This window comes from Plectropomus leopardus, chromosome 22, assembly GCF_026936395.1.
Source record: "Plectropomus leopardus strain MGB_pleo_1.0 chromosome 22, ASM2693639v1, whole genome shotgun sequence".
In the NCBI taxonomy this organism is placed as follows: domain Eukaryota; kingdom Metazoa; phylum Chordata; class Actinopteri; order Perciformes; family Serranidae; genus Plectropomus; species Plectropomus leopardus.
Genome location: NC_142197.1, coordinates 25,500,003 through 25,512,713, shown reverse-complemented (window position 1 = coordinate 25,512,713; position 12,711 = coordinate 25,500,003). Strand labels below are relative to the sequence as shown.

Genomic DNA, 12,711 nt, shown 5'->3' with positions numbered 1-12,711 from the left:
TCCGTCCTCAAACAGGATAATGCCTTGGAGAGGGCCAGATGGTGACACGCACACAGGAGCAGTCAAACACACAGAGTCTCTACCTTGTCATAGAAGAGAGTCTGCCGAGTCCTGGGTCGCAGACTGGATATAGATTCTGGTCTCTGCTTCTTCTGTTTGACTCTGTCAGGTGGAGTCGTCCCTGGTCTGGACACTTCTACAAAACACATTGTTAAAAATTTTGACACTGGTTTTTACTTTACACATATGGCCAAAAGAGTGTGTGAGACTTGATTTCATGAAATAATTTGCTTTTGCATCTGACTTTGCAATCTGTTTTTAATCATGTGGAGGTTTTCAGCCGAAAGAAACAGGCAAGAGAAAAACTATATTCATAATTATCATAGTCACATATTTGAAATTAATTTACAGAATTATTATTTTAATGCTTTGAGAAGTTTCCCTAGATCATTCCCTTGTTTTTACTTTTTTTTGTTATTTTATTTTATCTAATTTGCTTGTACTTTTTTTGAAAAAACTAACTTCTTGTTAATGTCTTGGTCTTTTTTCCTGTCTTTGCCTCATTGCCTTCTTCCCATGTTTTTCAAAGAAATCAATTTAATGTTGTCCGACACTTAAACTAACAATCTGAGTCTGTCAGTGGCAAAAACATGCAGTTTTAGTGGACATAAACTGATGTTGTGAGCATGCCCTGAATGTTTACATCGCAGCCTGGCTTCAATACTGGACCAAATTCAAAAAATGTTTGAATAGGATACAAAAACATGTGAGAATAGGAGCCAGACTGAAAAAATTCCCTTTACCTTAGGATTTTCAAGTTTATTTGACATGAAGAAAACCACAGCAACTCTGCATAGTTGCAAATGTTTTAAGACAAGATGAGACAAGAGAGAACAAGACAAGACAAGAGCAAGGAAAATAAAGAAAGCATAATGAACAGTATAATGAGTATAAAAAAATGTAAAATTCAACAGTTGAAGAAATATTTACACCAATTGCACATGAATAATTGCACATTGTGAGGAACTGCACATTTCCTTTTCCTATTTGTCTATACTGTATACGTGCTAAAATGCTAAACTAAGACAGCAACCATTTTTAACAATATTTGCTAAAGACGCTTATGTGTAGTCATTCTGAGCATGTTAGCATCAGTGTAAGATAATATTTTTTTCCACAGTCATTTACTGATTTGGATGAGTTCCATAATTTAACTGTTCCCATACCTAGTTTAGTGCAGACTGGAGCGATCCTTAAGTTATGGCTGTCACTGAAGCCGAGCTGGTCCAGGAATAGTTCATAGGAGATGGTGGATGTGTTATTGGGACTGTAATGATTCCACAGCCTAGTATAAAGTAAACACATGCAGGATATTTATATTTCATTAAAAAGTACAGTTTCACGTGTGACTATAATGTCAGGAACATCCAAAAGAGGTAGAAAAGAAAAGAGGTCGTGCTTTATGCTCTGCTCTATCTGTTCTCACACACAGCACAAGTGTGTGTGTGTGTGTGTGTGTGAGAGAGAGAGAGAGAGAGAGAGACCTGAGCACTAAAACCAATTAAAGCCATTGAAAATGAACCTGTCACATACAATCCTCTAGAGCTACATCCAAAAAGTGAAGGAGCATTTCTGAAATGGATTTGACTGCAGGGCCCGAAGTTTGAAACACTGATTAGCACGTGGTCATCCTGAGACAATGGCTGACCACAAAGTTAGTGCCAGTGATCTCATCCTAGCCAGCAAACCCACCGCTGAGAATACTGCAGAGAGCCGGGCTGTGCTGGTTGGATGACGGAGTGTGTGTGTTCAGACCTGTAGCTGTGGAGTGTAGAATAAAGCTTTGATTCTCTCCCCGAACTCACCAGAGCCTGACCCGACCCGCCGGGTTCGGGCCAGGCCAGGCTTTAATTTCTCACTATTCCCTCCAGCTCGATTCAACAAATTTATGTTTATTTATTAGATTTCTTTATGAAACTGATGTGATCTGTCACATGTTTAAAGGACACTTTGGCAAGAGTTTTAATGGACTGAGTCAAGAGGGAAAGAGAGAGAAAGAGGGTGGAGAGAGAAAGCAGACGAGAGAGGGATGGAAGAGAAAGGGAGGCTGCAAGGTGAACTGGTTGGTAGTTTCTGCTTCTCCCTCCTCAGCAGTGGAGGAGATGTAAATAACATGCAGCGGAGAGTGCTGATCAACATCAACGTGCTGCATCGCCATCGCCATGCATACTAGACACACCGAGGAACACTGCCTGCTTTGCTGAATACACGAGATGACAAGACAGAGAAGAAGAAGTGGTGCGAGAAAAGATGCCAGCTCTTATCTTGTAATACATCTATTAAATCTTTAAAATTGATTTAATTTATAATATATAAAATGTAATATACAACAGACCTATTTTTAACAGAACAAATTCTGGTTTTAATCAGACTCTGCTGTGGGTCAGGATCAGGTCAGGCTAGGATAGAAACTGTTGGGTTCACACAGGGTCGGGCCAATCAGAGCTCCGGTGTGGAATGAAGAGTGCATGAGTGTGTGTATGTTTGTGTGTATGTTTGTGTGTGTGTGAGTGTACGTGATATAGTACAAAGGACAGTGAGCTGCTGTAAGAGGGACATTCATTCATTAATGAAGACATTTGAAAGCAAAGCAAAAGACGACCTTAAATGATTTAGTCATTGTATTTCAAAACACAGTCTTTCAGTCCATTGACAGTATGACAGCCTGTGTTCCCCCCTGGTCATCAGAACTTTGCCACACCCTGTGGAAGGCTGACAGCATCCTTTGGCGTCTCTATGAGATGCACTAGGCTTTCAGCTTATTCCAGTGTAAACGCATCTGTGAAGCTCAAAGAATAAAAAGTGAGAAAGTTCATGCAGGGAGCAAGGGAAGTGGAGGACTCAAACAGACTTTTAGCCAGGAAACTGCAGTTTGTCTGCCATGTGAAACCAAAAGTTGGTGGTGTTTTAACATGATGTTATGTAACTTCAATCTGTCTGTCAAATAGGCAACTTATGTCACACACGATGGATTAATGACAATTGTGTAGTCATTTCAACCCAAAACATGACATTTTGCTAACCCTAGCTAACCCTAGCCAGTTAGTTGTGTTGCCTAGACCTAACCATGATGCTTTAACAATTTGAACTAGAATTACCACTATCTGGTGCCTCACACACATCTTCCCCCAGCAGCACATAAGATCTCTACAATCAGCACAGTTTCAACATTAGTGTCATCAGTTCAGTAATGGACCAAACGTTTCCACTTCTGTTCCTGAGATATGATGTAATGGACAGAAAAGTGTTTTTGCAGGACATTATGATGTCACGGTGAAGTTGACCTTCAACCTTTTGGCTATAAAATGTCAACTCTTCATAATTTTATCCAAGTAGATGTCAATGTATAACTTTGTTATAATAAGCATATGAATTTTTGAGTTATGGCAAAAAAAAATATTTGATGAGGTCACAGTGACCTTGATCTTTGGCCAACAAATTCTAATCAATTCATTTTTTAGTTTAAGCGGATAATTGTGTCAAATTTATAGAAATTCTCCCAAGCTATTATTGAGATATCACATTCACAAAAGTGAGGCAGATGCAAGGTCACAGTGACCTTGACCTTTGACCTATAACCACCAAAATCTAATCAGAAAGCAAATGTGTTCTGGACTCGGCTATTGCTGGCACAGAGGCATAACAACGTGTGACAAAGAGTAACCAGGAGACAGCTATGTGTCACACACACAGACGTGATGTTTTTCGGTGTCAGTATCAGACACAATGGTTGTGAGAAAGCGTGTTTCTCATTAATAACCAAGATTATGGCGGGCCGCCGTAGTCTAATTTGTCCCGCCATAGTCTCAGTGGAGCTGAACTGTTAATTAGGAGCAGAACTAAAACACTGTTGGGTTCTTTTTTAGCGCAGTAGAAGCAAAGATGCGCATCAGAACGTCAGGCGCATTAAAAGCTAAACTAAACCGTTCATTCTGCTGGGCCTAAAACTCTCTTTCACTTACAAAAATATCCAAATACCTTTTCTCATCTATCAGTCTGATCAGCTGTGAACATATCAACAGATCAATTATCTTCCTCACAAGTGACATTCAGCTGCAAAGGAGATAAAAAAAGAACTCTGCCTACTGCGCTGCACTCACAGATCACAAAAAATGTCAGATATTAGAGTGACATCACAGAATGCCATTACAGTGGCACCCCGCTCCCTGTCATTAATTAATTTTACACCTGATGGTGTCTTTTTTTACCATATAGGGTATATGGAGAAAATACATGCTATTTCCACAAAGTGCACTGCCACAATCAATGCTGTTGCTAATAACTGATATATCCCCGACTGTCATCATCAAACAAAAAATGTACTTAGCATATAGTATATTGAAATATATTATAGTATAGTATAGTATAGTATAGTATAGTGTTTTTGTTTCATTTCATCTAAAAACATAATGGCATCATGGTAAAAACTTGGCTTTTAATATGATATTTACTGATGTTACTACTACTACTACTGATGTTAGTTAAAAAAATAAACTAAATTAGAGTAGAAAAACATATCAATCTATAATATTTTGTAATGTTTGGTTTTGAAAAGCTAATTTTATTTGTAGAGTGATACGAGTGTGAGTAATATTAAAGTGGGCCCTAACGGTTAATGGTTCAGTCATTGATGTTAGCCACTGCTGCTATGTTTTGCTCATCTAACTAACTATTCGGTCTTTGATAGCAGCTTCGGAGAGGGCAGCCACAGAAAGTGTGCTGATCTGACAGAGAGCTGGGGCTGTCTAGGATCTGACCCCCAGTACAAAATGCATCGAATGTAGGTCTCGTTTGACTGGAGATGTTTCAATAGTACTAGCTACCAATACCCAGTGCTAGGAATGCAGTGCTATATAGCAGTTTTTGGGACAGAATGTGAATGTTTGCACCTTAGTAAGCAGTAAGCTTCTCTGTGTGTGTGTGTGTGTGTGTGTGTGTGTGTGTGTGTGTGTGTGTGTGTGTGTGTGTGTGTGTGTGTGTGTGTGTGTGTGTGTGTGTGTGTGTGTGTGTGTGTGTGTGTGTGTGTGTGGACAAATTTGACAGTGATCTGTTGTGTCAACTGCGATGTTTACCACCATCCTCACCTCTCAAACTCCTTGTCTGTCAGATGGATGCAGTAGTTGTCCAGGATGCGGCGGAACTCGTGCCGCTGGACATGTCCTTTTCGGTTGTAGTCAAACAGTCCGAACACTCTGATCACAGTCCTCAGGTTGCCTCCGATCTGCGGGGTTCACACACAGTGACTGACAGCAACAGCAACACTACACCTCATCGGTGCCTGTGAACTCCTGAACCAGAGCGACTTGTGAGGCTCGGCTCGCCGGAGCTTTCATCTCTGTGAACATGGTTATTGACACGCCCGCCTTGATCTGTGGAAGCCCGGGTCGATTCCCCAAAGTGCTGACAAGTGATGAGGCGGGAGGGAGGGAGGGGAGATGCAAAGATGGCTGGGAGACAGATGAAACAGAGAGAGGAGGAGGAGGGAGGGCACTAAGGGGGATTATGGGTCAGCGCAGCACAGACGGAGAGGTTTAAGGTTTACAACAGCAGCTTGAAATGGATGAGCTCCTGTGTTCCATGACTGAAGACTGGGAAATATTCTTAAAGGTGATCTGATCTGAAGGATAATATCTACTCATTACTTAACTGCAGTTGCAAATATTTCATTTACGGATCTTCAATAGCAAAGCTTTAAGTAGATTAACTCTCCGAAACTTGGAATAACACCATTTTTCTTGTGCTGCTTTCAGATGTTCGAATGTCTTTCACAAGTATTTAAACCTTTAAACCCAAAGCAAATTGGGGTGATTTTTTTTAAACACAGGAAAAAAAGGCAATAAGCAACTTGGTAAGTAATGTTCCACAAATTGCAAGAAATTATTAGATTTAGAATACGTTTTTTGGTTGTTTGTTTTTTTAAATAGAGAAAAATCTCTAGGGAAAAAAGAAAAAGGCTTGAGAAAAACTATACATATGATAACATGTATAAAATTAGGTTACAGAATTATTATACTTTTTATGAAAAAAGAAAGACATGGGAAAAAGGCAATGAGCAACTTGGTAAGCAATGTTCCACAAATTTCAAGAAATTAGTAGATTTAGAATATTATTTTTTAAGTATTTGTTAATTTTTAATAGGGAAAAAATAAATCACAGAAAAATTATTACAGTTACATATTTGAAATTAGGTTACAGGTTTTTCCACTAATTTCCAGGTAATTTATTTTCCGTTTTTTTGCTAATTTCTTGCTAATTTCTGGGTCGTTTTTGCTTTCGTTACTCTCTCTTTTTCCCATTTTTTTGAAAGAAATCAAGACAATTTGCTCAGGTTTCAAAGGGCTACAGTTAAAGCAGAGGTGGTTAAGCTGCAGTGAGGAATTTGTTGGACATACATATAACTTGAATGTCACAGTCTTGAAGTAAATCATTGTTTCGTTAGACCATTTTATGCCAGAGAAAATAGCTTAGAAAAGTATGTCATGAGCACAATTCACATGACAACTTGACAGCTCATTAACTGCCGGGCTAATGAGAATCCTGGAGTCTAAAAACAAGGTCACGGGCCAAGAAATGCTGAAAAACAATTGTTAGAGAGCATCATGTGACACTAAATATTCTATTAAAACTCACAGAACATTACAGATGAAACTCTGATTTACCAGCTTCTTAAGTTCGGGAGGCCTTAGTTACAGCCACGGTGTCTGGAGTAATATTAATGGCTCTGATAATACTCGGGACTCAGAACACCTTGGAGTTTTTCTCATTTGCCCAATTTAAAGCCTTTAACAAGGTTCCCACACATTTTTTCTTTTTCATTATAGTTACCCCATTTCAAGGGGCAGCCCTATTAAATAAAGTCAGAGATTCAAAACATCAGTCGGATACCCCTCTGACAACTGAGATTGCTTCAAGTCGAGCAGTCATTTAAAAAAAAAATACAGATACAAATACAGTATCCTGTGCAGTGTACTTCTGGGGATGTTTTGGTCCCCAGATTTTGCTGTGGAGTGAGTGCTCATGACTTTCATGCTAATCTTTGGCATTCTGCTCGGTCGTGGTGAATTTGCAGCTAACAGTACTTTAATACAATACCGTCTCTGGCTTTTGTTTGATATCTAGTGTCGGCAAAATATATTGTTGCACATTTATGACCCGTAGTTAGCGCTATTAGATTGTTTACTATCTGACATACAGAAAATGCCGAGCAGACTCTCAAAACTTGCCGTGGTGTGGAGTTTTCACTCAGCAGCAGCTTCAGTTTCTTTGGTCACCAGACGTCACAACCTAAATATCAATGTCTAACAACACTGGTGGCCAGCTTTGTTTGAATAGGAACAAGAGTTAGATAGTCAGATAACATCTCCACACTTACAATAAAAACAATAATCACACCATTCCATTAAAAAACAACAGTTGGTATAATGGGTGCGTTAATCCTAAAGTGCCATAAAATGACTGTTGTAACACTGTCTCTGTGTCTTTCTATCTCTCCATCAGTTAAAGCAGATTAAAGCCCAGGCTATTAATTTAAGTTTTACAATGTACACACCACTCCATTTATAATATGGGTATTGAATGAAGCACTCCATTTGTATTCGTTTAAAGGTACTGTTGTTATGTTTTCTTAAATGATGCCCAGCCCTACTGGTAACCCTGTTGCTTAAGATTGGGTGGTATGATGGTATTACAGTATACCAGGGTAAATCCTAAATGTATGTTTTTCAATGCTGTTATAAATACAGGTGCTCCTCTTTCTACTAATTGTATGTAGTGCACAGCACAAACCACCAGAGCTCAGTCTCCAGTTTCTACTGGTGGAACAGTCAGCTGAGCTGAAAGGCACAGCAACACTTAGTGGTGGGGAAAGGGAAGTTACAGGACTGTAAACAGCCAGCTGCCAGCATGCAGAGAAATGTGGGGAATAATGTTTTTTTACATCTAAAGCCTCCTGCAGACTGAGATTTTTGCAGTCTTATAATTTTAGTGCAGCTACACTCTACGACGTGGATTTAATATATTTGGGTACAACATAAAGTTTGATGTATGCAGACTGAATCGCAAGCTATTAAGCATGTCCAGTGATGTCAATATGCAAGGACAAAACATCCTCAGCATGTGTCATCAATCTACACCACTGTAGTAGATTATGTTTAAAACATAAACAAACATATAGAGCCCTCACTATAGTGGCATTTATGTGTGTTGAAAAAGAGAAGAGGAGGAAGAAGGCGGACGCGGTCGTGGCTATAGAAAAAAGGCCAACTTGGCACGCCAGACTCCAACGAGAGCTTGGGGCGAAGTATTTATTAGCATCGATTAGCATTTAGCATTAAAGACAATGATGGCCGAGACAACGGCCATGCTTGAACCTCTCTCACTGTGTGACATAGGACCACCATTTTAGAGCCAAAACCAGATACCTGAACCAAGATATTGACATGTTTCTGTCACGATGGTCATCTTTCATCTGGGACAGCCCAAATTGCATTCTGTATAATGGGTTTAAGTTTGTGAATTAAGGATTTATTTCAACCAAAATGGAGCTGGTGATTGTTGGAACAAAGGATTTCTTAACTAGATTACAAGCAACGAAAACAGGTTCTGGTGAGTTTTATTTTGTTTAAATAAAGTGTGTTATATGAATTAATGAGGCGATGACACCTCATCAGTCTTCCGTGACCAAGAAAAGGTTGAATTCAAAAGGTGTGCAGTTGTATTTCTCTGTTCAATAAGGAAAACAGGTGTGAGAATCTTAACATTCTATGGGTTTCTATTGTGTATTTATTAATCTGAAAAGCTCAAAGTAACTAGCATTACAAGTACAAGTACAAGTAACTAGCACACTCGCTGCTGTTCAAAATGTTTCCTTTCCCAGATCCAGGTCTGTGACTAAACTGGAACAAACTCTAGTATCTTTTATTAAGATATTAAGTCTCACACACTTAATGGACATCAACCACCTCACCCACCTCTCTCTAAACCATTTCCACTCCCTTTACTGGCTACATAAAGGACATGCTACTTTCCACATTGGTACTGAAAGCTGGCATCTTGATAGTAATCATGAGCTGCGGAGCTGTCCAAAATGTACAGAATTCCAAGAGATACTGGACTGCATTTAAAAGCGGCTGCAATATGGGCCCTCCCTGTAGGTAAGGCGATATATGAGCCTGACTCTGACTAACACAGTGAGCAGTCTGGGATCAGAGCACTGAGGAGCTACAGGCACAAAGAGATTATATACATGTGTAATTTGGAAGCCCTTCATACCCCGGGCTGCTGCATGATGACGCTTTGGATCAGGTTAACATTGTCAGAGCTCAGTTGGAGTCAGTCTGAACGACTAAGCGCCCTGGCCAAGTCCAGCCCCGGCCCGCCTTCCAATGTCCCTGCCACGCACCAGCTCGCTGCATAGCTCGGGGGCGGCATGCTAACCACTGAGGAACGGGAGCAGAGATACTAAATATACCCCCGTTGACTCTTGGGTAATCAGAGTCTTCTGTCGCCCAGAGAAGTCTCTGTCTAATTGCACTCTGATTAGACGAGCTGCCAAGTCTCTCAGTGAAAGGCGTGGAGGGAGCGTCCCTCATGTGCAGTTACACTGACATTGTCTCCACAAAGACGCAAAGTAGAGCAGATGGAGTAAAGTCAAGAGAAAATATACAAGATGCTGACCTCTGAAAACAAGCGGTTCCGGGTTTTGTTTCTGTAATTCCAGATTTCCACACCTTAACCCTTTGAAACATGAGCAAATCAGCTTACTCTGTCAAAAACACTGGAAGAAGGCAATGGGCAACAAAATAAACTACTACTGTCTCAAAAATTTGCAAGATTTTTCTAAAAAGTATGAGAAAAATGACCTGAAAATTAGCTTTGAAAAAATAAAAAATAAAAATAAAAGCATTAAAAATTCTTTAAAATAATAATTCTGCAACATTTTAAATATGTAATCATGATAATTGGCAATAAACAAAGTTTTGACCTAGATTTTTTCTTTTTTCCCGAAATAAATTTCCCTTGCTTGTTTAAAATAATTTTTTTTTTGCAATTTGTGGAGCATTCCTTACCAAGTTGCTCATTGCCCTATTATTGTCATGTGAATTCAAAGGTTTAACCCTTTGAATTCTGAGCAAATTGGTGTGATTCCTTTCAAAAACTTTCAGTGAGAAAGGACAATGGGCAACTTCACAAGACATGGCCCAAAAATTTGCAGATATTAGTGAAAACGTTGAAGAAAAATTACCTGAAAATCAGAAAAAATAAAAACAAAAACAAAAAAGACCCCAAAAATGCTGAAAAATGTATTTATTTAACTTTTTTTGAAACAATTTTAAACATAAAATTATTTTAATTATCAAATCAAATTTTTGAAACATTTTTCCCAATTTTTAGACAATTTTCTAATAATCCTCTAATAATCCTTTTTAATTTATTTGTAATTTTCTTGACACATTTTGCTAATTTCTTACAATTTGTAGGACATTCCTTGCCAAGTTGATCACTGCCTTTTTTCCCATGTTTTTGAAAAAAAAACCAAAACAAAACAAAACACACACACAAAAAAAATTTTGCTCATCTGAATGCAACACAAGAAATTGGTTTTCAATCCAGGTTTCAAGGGGTTAAATACTTGTAAAAGGGATCCTAAAGCAGCACAAGAAAGGAGTTGTTGTCCTTGGTTTTAAGGGTTAAGCTCCTTTTGAATCATTTTTTTTTCTTTTGTGCTCCAGTAAAACTTTGAAAATCTCCACTTTTTGTAGTCTAACAACTTCAGCTCGCATTCAGGCTTCCTTACAAGCATAACAATTAGCCCTGCATTTACACCACCTTTCATTCTGCCAGAGTCAGGGGAAAGAGAAGAGGCGCTCCACAGCAGCCGTGCGTTTAAAAAAAGATCAAATGAAAGTGAATTTATTAAAGGCAGATATAAATATGATTCTCTCCCCTCCCTCCCTCCCTCCCTCTCGCTCCAACTTAGAGGATTCTGTGCTAATTAGAAATGTGTTAAAATCACAAAGGAGGGAGAGAGGAGATCATACGGTATTAATGAACAGAGACAGAGGGATATCATCCAATCTCCATCTCTATCTCCATCTCATCTCTCCCTCTGCACACACACTCCCCCTCTCCTTTTATCTGCCTTTGTTTCCTCCTCTACTCAATTCCCTCGCAAACTTTGTTTCCCTTTCTTTCCTTCCTTTTGTCTTTCAGCCCATGCCTCCCTCTGCCTTTTTTCTCTGACAAATTCCTTGATAATTTTATTTTTTTATCTCCAATTTCAGCCCCTTTCTCTCTCTCTTTTTCACCCCCTCTCTCTCTGCACTCCCCCGTCTTTTGGCGGTGCCAGCGCTCCATTAGGCAGCTGTGTTCTGGTTGGCGTGGTTGGAGGCCTGGCGCTGTGCCGCTCTCCGAGAGTCTCAGCAGCCCTCGCCCATCCGTCTGCCCACCCAGCCCCATGGTCCTTAATTAATGAAAGCTCTGTTGTTTTTGTTTACCGGCCTGTTATATGCTAATCCAGCAAGCCCTGCGTGTGCATGCCCGTCCTTCCTCCATGTCTGCTTGTTACCCTCTCAGCTGATTGGTATGATCTCGACAGCCGGGACCCAAAGTCAGGTTTGATATCGCTTTGATCACAGTGTATTCTCGTGCACAATTAAACGGTCAGTTCACACAAACAGCAAAACAACATATTTTCTTCCGTACCTCTGTTGGTATCTAGCCACGCAGATAGTTTTATTGTCCCAGTATTGAGAAATCTGTTTCCAGCCAGTACTATGGAGATTAATGATATTTTCTATGTATTCATTTTTACGTTTACATCTCTTTCAGTGTTTCAGTTTCTTTCCACTCACCTCTATTGTTCAGAGTTATGGACATTCAAGGTTTGGCTACTTTATGATGTCTTTTTTTCTTTTGTACATGTTTTTTTCACGTGTTCAAAAAAAAACTACTACTACTATTACTATTAAGACTACTGCTACTAAATGTCTCAATTATCTTTTGTATGTTAGGTTAATGGCATTTCAAGCAATCCAAGCCAAGCTGAACCTCTCCAGGGCGAGTCATCATAGATGAGCAACTGTCTTCACTGAATATAAAATATCAGCACTTTATAATTTTATCCTTCTAGGCATTTGTGTGAAATATTGTCATGAATAGTGTCTGAACTTTTGATTTATGGCCAAAAACGTGATTCATGAGGTCACAGTGACCATATTCATTCTTGAGTCCAAGAAATTAATGCAAGGTGTTCTTGAGATATTGCTTTCATGAGATTGACACAAACACACAGTCACAGTGACCTCTGACTACCAAATTCAAATCAGTTCATCATTGAATCCAAGATGACGTTAGTGCCCAATTTGAGGAAATTCACTCAAGGTGTTCTTGAGATATAATGATCACAAGAACAGGACAGAAGGGGTCACAGTGACCTTGAACTTTAACCTACAATCCCCAAAATCTAAACATGACTGAGTCCAAGTGGACATTTGTTTGTACTTTGAAGGAATTCCTTCAAGGAGTTCTTGAGATATCGGATTGATGAGAATGAGAGGTCACAGTGTCCTCTGACTTTCAAATTCTAATCAGTACATCACAGTCAAAGTGGACGTTTGTGCCAAATTTGAAGAAATTTTCCAAGGGTGTTAG

General features: G+C 39.3%; 1 protein-coding gene across 1 annotated transcript in view; it reads right to left on the bottom strand.

Annotated features, from left to right (window-relative positions):
• efcab6 (EF-hand calcium binding domain 6) overlaps window positions 1-12,711 on the bottom strand; it is a 76,183-nt gene that overhangs the window by 35,969 nt on the left and 27,503 nt on the right. The window contains exons 6-8 of the mRNA XM_088072933.1: window positions 5,145-5,281; window positions 1,227-1,345; window positions 84-196 (exon numbers count right to left, since the gene is read on the bottom strand). Coding sequence (XP_087929059.1) covers window positions 84-196; window positions 1,227-1,345; window positions 5,145-5,281 — 369 coding nt within the window. The remainder of the gene's footprint in view (window positions 1-83; window positions 197-1,226; window positions 1,346-5,144; window positions 5,282-12,711) is intronic.